Here is an 8,401-nt window from a genome sequence, read left to right on the forward strand (position 1 = left end):
CGTACAGTGGTGTCCGCGCATGAGGTCTGATTTCCTGGGAAGTTGGCTATGATGTGATTGTGTTCAAAGAAAAAGACAGAGAATATTTTCCACTGCTGCAGAGGCACTGTGCCTGCCTTTTAAACTTGAAAGATCAGCGGGTATTCTGTGGAACCTGAACACCGGTATTGGAAAAAGTGTTTCTCTAAGGGGAAAAAAAAAAAAAAAAAGAAAACTCATTCTGTTTAAAGATCATTACTCATTAGCATGCTGGGTTTATCTTTTGTGGGGAGGGGAAATAAACATAATAATAACATTTATTGAACCTAGCTCAATGGCAACAGTCTTCAAAACACTTTATACATAAGATTTTATGGAATCCTATCTCCTGGACTGGAGTGAGGGACAGATGGATTAATACACGTTGTTGTTGTTTAGTCGCTAAGTCACGTCTGACTCTGTGACCCCATGAACAATACAGAGCTATTAAAACAATTGAGCACCTAGAAAGTGACAGCCTAGGGAGGGGGTCCACTATCACCCCCATTTTAAGGATGAATGTTCCAGCAGCTTGCCCAAGGGAAAGCAACTTCCAAGGGCACTGAATCAGACTGGGTATCTGGGCACAGTAGGAGCCAGATAACGTTCAATCCTAAACTATATTATAGTTTCATCTCCTTCAAGTGTAAGATGCCAATTTGCGCTCCGATTTGTTATTCTTTTCTGTATCTCTCTCTCTCCTTTCTAAGAAAATAATATGGAAAGTAGGATAATATCTATTGCCTCAAGAATACTTCTTGATTTTTGTTTTCTGGTTTTCGGCCTTGGAGCAGTAACTCAGTAGGTGCGGGGATTAAAGAATGCCAGCCTGTGGTGCTCGGGTTCCTTTTGCTTGGCTGGCCCAAGGGTTAAAGAGAAAGAGGCAGGGCCCCAGGGTAAAAGAGGAGGGGTTTTGGGCATTCACCCCCCCCACCCCCCCTCCCTTATCTCTGTCTGAATCACATATATGGACTCTGGATAAGACTATTCATCTCCTTCAATCCTTCTCCTCTAAAAATGAGGAACTGGAGCCTGAGTGATTAAGGGGATGCGCTCAGTTCCAGCACCCTCTGCAGCCTGTTCTGTCCTCCTCCTTCCTCTGTCCCTGCAGAGACCCCCACCACGACCTGATTCATCTCTCCTGCAACTCTGACCATCTCTGGACACCCATCTATACGACACCCCAGCACAGCCTGCAGACCAACTTTATCCACCTGGAAGGATCAGAGACCCTCAGGTACAAATTGTCTACGCTGCATTCATCTTTCCTTCTCCACCAACACGCCTGCCCCATCCCCTTGTTAATTTCCTCCTGTCTCAGTGATGTTCACCCTCGTCCCCACCCGAGTCAGAAACGTGGTCCTCCCTGACCATCCCTTCCCTCTTGCTCCTTCTCTGTGTGAAGTCAAGCCCTGCTGCTTCTCCCTTCTGAGTGTCTCTCTGTCCACCCGCTTTTCTCATCCCCACTGCTGTGTCCTCAGCTCACTCTGGGGACTATTGCAGAAAGACAGTTTGTCACACCCTCTGCTCTTCCGTTCTCCGACGCTGGCAAAGGGAGCTTTGTACTTTGCCAATGTGATCTTGTGCCTCTTTTGCTTGCAGCAAAGGCATGGACGGCTGCTGTGAAGATGAAATGATTTGGTCCACGCAAAGTTCTCAGAACCACTGAGCGCGGTAGGAGGGCCTAGTGGTCAGAGAGGCAGGCTTGGAGGCACACGGCCAGGGTTCACATTCCGGGCTGCCTGCCTGCTACCCCTGTGGCCTTGGCCAAGAGACTTATCTGTGCTCTAATTTCCTCATCTGATATGGGGGATGAGACTAGCTCCACCAAAATTTGCTAAAGAATTGAATGAATACATGTAAAGTGCTTAGCCTAGTAACTGGTACAAAGTGCTAAGCTATCATTCATTCATTCATTCATCACTTTTTGAACCAGTGGTCCAGGACCTATTAGACTGCCCCGTTCCTATCCCGGGCTCTAATTACTTGCTGTGTGACCCTGGGAGTTTACATAACCTCTCTGTGCCTTGGAGTCTTCATCTACAAAGTGGGGCTGATACGAGTACCTACCTGAATTGTCCTGGCAGTTAAAAGAGACAGTCCCTGTCAAGCACTCAGCACACAGGAAGTGTTCTGAAGGGTCTGCTACATATGGCTATCACCATTATTGTTTTATCAATAGTTACTATTATGACTCTGAGGCCTCCTGCTAGGTGCTGGGCGCAGTCTAGGTCCTCATGGAGTTTTCTATTACCCGTTCATAACTTCTGCTCTAGCCATCAACAGGTCCCTGCCATTTCAACCGTGCTTTGAAATTATATGTCTTGATTCTTCTGCCTTCTGTGAATTTCAGAGGCCTCCATGACGCAAAATAGAAATACGTATGTCACACACAAGCTCCTATTATAGCTATGCAGGTCTTCTCAACCAGGCTGTGAACTTCTCCAAGCCAATGCCTGCTTCTCTGTCTCCCAGACTCTGGCATTTACTACGTAGTGAGATGTTTGCTTCCCAGGTGGTTCAGTGGTTAAAGAATCTGCCTGCCAATGCAGGACACTCGGGTTTGATCCCTGGGTCAGGAAGATCGCCTCTAATAGGAAATGACAACCCACTCCAGTATTCTTGCCTTGGAAATCCATGGACAGAGGAACCTGGTGGGCTACCGTCTATGGGTTTGCAAAGAGTCAGACACGACTGAGCACGCAGGCACACTGATATGTGGATAAGGGAATGAATGAGGGAAGGAATGGACAGATGTGGATGGCAGCGTGACCTTGGCCATCACATGCTTTGAGGGTCTTCTAATCAAGGTGTCATCCCTCAGATCTGTCACCCAAGATAGGTTTCCATTTTCCTGGAGTTGGGGTCATGGCTTCTGATGCTGAGAAATCTCCAGATGAAGGTAGTTAACAATTCTTTTGGAAATCCTGCATTAAGCTGGAGAATCCAAGGGCTAGCAGGATGCTTTGGCTGCTTTCTAACTTTTAGGCCTGGATGCTTCTCCTAAAATTCACCTTCTGTATGAGACCCAGGGTCAGGTTTCAGTCCTAGAGAGAGCGCGCAGTTTACTTAGAAATCTCTGCTGCTACTTGTAATTACCACTGGGAGACGAGGCACCCCAATGCTCCAAGCCCAAGGAAATGGTAAAACCCGCTGACATTTGTAAACAAGGTCACCGTAGTCTGAGGGATAAATTCACACTGAAATACACTCTCAACAACAGCAAAGTCGGTCATGGATGCTCTTAAACTTGGTTTTCTTTGGGAACACCGTCTGAGGCCTACACACCTGAACAGGGGCAGACCCAAAACCCAAGAGTCTAATGATTTTAGAACTGAGTATTTTAAGCTCATACCCAGCTTTGTCACTCACCACAGTGCTCCGATAGTTATCTTTCTCGACTTTCCCAAGCTCTATTCCAGAAATGTCATTTTTATTTTTCCTAAGAGTTACCAAAAGGGAGCAAGGCAAGCATACATACACACGTACATAAATGTCTTTAGTCTTTTCAAGATCTGTTTGGAAACAATTAACAAAGAAGTTTTTACTTGTGGACATATTTTTTAAAAAACCTTTTTTCTTTTTTAATGCACTGAAGGCTATTCTGGATTTTACCTTAAATTACTTAACCTACCTACTTGGTGTTTCTCGAACTTGGTCCCAAATCATCCATGCTCCTCGCCCCTGCATGCTACGTGGAACCCCATCCCACTCCTCACAAAAAGTTATTTAGACCATTGTTCAATTCTAGTGTTGTTGATGCAAGGATGGTCTGGGTCACCAGGCTTCATTCCGAAATACCATTTTCAGGAAACAAGATACCCTGACTGCAGGCTTCTGTCCGTCATTAATAAGTGTTAATAAATGCTCAAAATTCTTAAGAGCTCTTTGTTCAACCTGGAGCTTGACATCAGGATGACCCAGGGATGGCTGGGTTTGTTCTATCAGATTCCCACGGCAGTTGGTCCAAACTCTGCCCTTGGGTCCTTCCAGTTAGAACCTGAATTTAGTTGTGCCCCAGACCAGCTCGACTCTGACTCACTCCAAATCTTTACAGCTACACAACTCAGGCAGCAAACACTGGAGAAGCAAGCACAATGAAGCACAAAGCTGATTAGCTTCCCCTTAATGACTTACCACCCTTAGCAGATTATTTTATCCTATCCTGCTCTACAATCTGTTTTGTGAATGTGTCCAGGTGTTTGTGGGAAAACCAGCATACTGTGGATGGTTGTATACCGTTTTCTCTCTGTACACTTCGACTTCAGCAGGTCGACGGAGCCCTACTCTGATTTAATTCTCCTAATTGGCTGGATCCATTCTCCAGACACTAGTCTGGGGGCACAAGGCTGTATCCATGCTTAATATCCAAGATGCTGTTTAATGAACTGGGCTAAAACTGGGCCCCTTTATCCTGCCACCCAGAGTCAGAGACAACTTCCAACCATACCCGCTTCCTGCATGTAATTCCTCTGCAGCCTGAAATTAAATCATTCTGCCCACTTTGGAATCTGTCCATTTGCCATTTCACAGAGATAACCAATGATCTCTAGACAGAAATGCACTCGGGATTTGCATAAAAAGTAAACAGAGGGAGAAAGTTTTCTCTGTTCTTCCCACTCACAGAGAAGGGTCCCCTCACATCACACAAGGGTCCAGCACCAAACTAAAGAACATCTTTTATTTTTAATAAAATAGTGGATATATATGACAAATAGACACCAGCAAGACCACTCTTTCCTGGCGTCTCCTGGTGAGGAGAATTAACTCCACCATTTGTAGACAGGCTTCTGGGGTCTATTCATGGAAACCATTTGTTTAATAAAAGAAAGAGTCAATAAGCCCTTTGGGCACTTTTGAATCATCCCTCTCCCCTCTCCGCCCCCCACCCCCACCCTTCTACAAATCAGTCCAAACGTGTATCACATAGGCTTGGTTTCCATTAAAAAGCCACAAACTGTAAAACTAAAAGGGTTCTGAGGGCTGGGCCCCTTAGTTCTTTGTTAGCATACTTCTTTTGTTGTCTTTACTACAGCAAAATACTTGTTTCTCTTTTGATTTTTATGGAAAGAGAAAAAGAAATGCATTGCACATCGTTGGCACTGTACCAATATGAGGTTAGATGGAAGTTTCTATCTGGGAGAAAGACCCATTTGTGGAGGCTGGAGTCTATTTTAAGGGACTCCAAATCTACTGGAGCATGCTAAGCTGTCAGGCCTTCTCTTTCTTCCTGTTTGCACAGTAGTTGCTGTCTACAAGCGGCCTTCTGAGGGTGGGCCCCTGGGATGGCTAGCCTGCAAGAGATGGCATCTTTCTCTCTCTCTCTCTTTGCAACTCAGCAGAGGCTCTTTAATTTGCAAAGAAGTTATCTCTTCCCTGATTTGTAAATGGATAGCAAAGCCAACTCAAACATACAGATGTATATTTACGGAAAGTTCTAAACAAAAGTTTTCTTCTGGGGGCCTGAATCAACTGTGCTACCACAAATTAGTTACACAAGAGGCTATTTAACTGGGAGGGCTCTCCTTCACGGAAAACAAAAACAAAAACCATACCCTTTAAGTACATTTGGACTTTTAGTGTATCACAGCATCCTGAATTTCGGAGTAAAAACTTTTTATTTTTTTTTTCTTTTACTTTTATTTAAAAAAAAAACAAAAAACAAGCAACCAACCAACGGAGAAAAGCACCATGTTTTGGCTCTGACAGCCACTGAATCCTCTCTGGGAAAGTTTTCCAATCCCGCCATCCCTCCAAGCCCCATTTACACACAGGTGGGAGGCTGGGCGGGGATTTCATATTTCCCGAGATGGGTTTTGGGGGGATGCTGGGCTTTTTTGTAAATTCCACTGCTGGTGATCACGCTGGCCGGTTTTCTCCGGCTCTTTTTCTTGAACCTGCGGCTGCAAACGTTCTGCCAGGACTGCAGAGTCTTAGATGTCCAGACCCACATGCCGCTGGTGATGCCCACCACCAGCAGCATGAAAATCTTCACCATGAAGATCTCCACCGCGGGGATGGAGGTGGCCATCAGACAGTCCAGGTTTTTGGTCTGGTTGTTCATTTTGCACTTGTGCTGCATGGCCAGGATTTTCCAGTACTCCACGTTGAGGCGTTCGTAAAAGTAGCAGGCAATCACACAAGTGGCCGGCACCGTGTAGAGCACGGAGAAGACCCCGATCCGCACCATGAGCTTCTCGAGCTTGTCCGTGTTCTCCCCACCCGTTTTCATCACCCTCCGGATGTGGAAAAGGGCCACGAAGCCCGAGAGAATAAAGGAAGTGCCGATGATGAGGTAACAGGCCAGGGGGATGAGCACGAAGCCAGTGAGGGCGTTGATGTCCATGTTGCCCACATAGCAGACGCCGGTCAGCTCGTCCCCCGCCACCCGGCGCATCACCAAGATGAGAATGGTCTTCACGGCCGGAATGGCCCAGGCGGCCAGGTGGAAGTAGCTGCTGTTGGCCTCGATGGCCTCGTGGCCCCACTTCTTGCCCGCGGCCAGGAACCAGGTGAGGGTGAGAATCACCCACCACAGGGAGCTGGCCATGCCGAAGTAGTAAAGGACCAGGAAGACCAAGGTGCAGCCGGTGCTCTCCAGACCCTCCTGGATGACATACAGCTGTCCGCTGTCCCGGTCGCAGGCGATGCTCTCGGCGCCCGCAAAGAGGCGGATGATGTAGCCCACCGAGTAGACGCAGTAGCACATGGACAGGAAGATGATGGGGCGCTCGGGGTACCGGAAGCGCGCTGGGTCGATGAGGAAGGTGAGCACCGTGAAGGCGCTGGAGAAGAAGCAGAGTACGGACCAGACAGCCAGCCAGACCACCGCGAAGCGCTTGTCGTCGCGGCTCCAGTACACGTCCACGCCCGGCGTGCAGAGCGGCGCGCACGACGCGCTCTTCTCCACGTGGTGAAACTTGCCAGGGTTGTCGCAGCCGGTGCGCCCCGGCCCCCCATCCTTCAGCTGGTGCTCCTGCGCGCTGTGGGGTCGCTGCGGCCTGAAGAGCGGCGGGAACATGCCCGAGCCCCGCGCGGGCTCGTCCGAGCCGTTGTTGGGCGCCTCCATGCACAGGTAATTGGGGTCGTTCTTGTTGGGGAGTTTGCTGCAGTCCAGGGAGTCGGGCCACTTGAAGTTGAACTGCTCCATGATCGGGGAGCACTTGAGCCGGGCCTGCTCGCACATGACCCGGCAGGCGGGGATAGGGGTGGAGACTTGCTCGGTGCACATGGGCGCGTACAGGGAACACAGAAAGAAGCGGAGGTGGCCGTGGCAGCCGTACTCCACCAGCGGCGCGAACTCGTGCAGCTGGATGGCGGCCTCGCGCTGATTCTCATGGCCCATCAGGTTGGGCATGCGGGTCATGTTGTAGCCAATGTCCTTGCACATCGGGATCTCGATGGGCTGGCACTTGCCGTCGCCCGGCCGCTCCATGTCCATGGAGCTGATGGCGGCACACGAGCCCATCACCTGCAGGACGAGCCACAGCCGGGGGCCCGGGCGCTGCATGGTGGCTTCGGAGGTGCCCCGGCGGGGAGGTCCGCCGCCCTCAGAGCAGCCGCTCCCAGGCTCGGGCTGCCGGCCCCGGCTCCTCGTCCCCGCTCCGGCCCCCGCCCATGCCCGCCCAGCCCAGCCCAGCCCCGCCCCGCCCGAGCGGGGTCGCCGGCCCCGCTCTCCGCGCCCGCCTCCGCCGAGGTGGAGCGGCTGAGGAGAGGAGCAAAGTTTGCGAACAATACCGGGAAGCGAGAGGAGCCCCGCAGCTCTCGGCGCGCGGCCCGGAGCGGGCTGCAACTCACGGCCGCCGCCGCCGCAAACTTTGGCTTCTCGTGGGAGCGCGCGGAGAGGGCGGGCGGCGCGGGCGCACCGGGGCCGGCGACTCGCGGCGGCTCCGCCCTCCCCGCGCCGGCCTCGGCCCGGCTCGGCCCGCAGCCGTTCGGAGTCTGGTCCCGGGCTGAGCAGTCTCGCAAACAGGCAAAGTGGGAAAATGCCGATCGCTGACAGGCCCCGCCCCCGGGCCGCGCGCCCCGCCCCGCCGCTGCTTTGCATGAGAAAGCGCAGCGCCCGGCCCCCCTGATCTTGCCGCCCGCCGCCGCCCCGGCCCCGCGTCGCCGCCCTCCAGTGCGTCCCGCCCGCTGCTCCTTCGCCCTCTGCGCCAGCCTCCAACTTGGCCTCTCGTCGCCTCCCCGCCTGCGCTCCCTTTCTCGGGGCGCCCCCGGCCTCGTCCCCCGCAGCCCAAGGGCGCCGGGGTTACTGGAAGTTCGGAGACAGACCGGAGGAAGGGGTGGGCTGGTCTAAGTCAGGCTGGGGGCTTATCTCCCCTGATTTTTATGGTGGGTCCCGGGCGGAGGGAGCTTTCAAAGCGAGGTGGGATTTGCGTTTTAT

At 51.5% G+C, this 8,401-nt stretch overlaps 1 protein-coding gene across 1 annotated transcript; it reads right to left on the reverse strand.

Moving 5' to 3' along the window:
* Window positions 1–5,622: 5,622 nt before the first annotated feature.
* On the reverse strand, window positions 5,623–8,018 carry FZD10 (frizzled class receptor 10). Its single transcript, XM_043488959.1, has one exon. It carries the CDS (start codon window positions 7,526–7,528, stop codon window positions 5,783–5,785), a length of 1,746 nt encoding a protein of 581 aa, XP_043344894.1. The 5' UTR covers window positions 7,529–8,018; the 3' UTR covers window positions 5,623–5,782.
* Window positions 8,019–8,401: the final 383 nt, after the last annotated feature.

This window comes from Cervus canadensis, chromosome 1 (genome assembly GCF_019320065.1).
Source record: "Cervus canadensis isolate Bull #8, Minnesota chromosome 1, ASM1932006v1, whole genome shotgun sequence".
NCBI lineage: Eukaryota > Metazoa > Chordata > Mammalia > Artiodactyla > Cervidae > Cervus > Cervus canadensis.

Coding starts and splice junctions, on each gene's coding strand:
- FZD10 (XM_043488959.1), bottom strand. CDS start 7,528: ATGCAGCGCCCGGGCCCCCGGCTGTGGCTCGTCCTGCAGGTGATGGGC.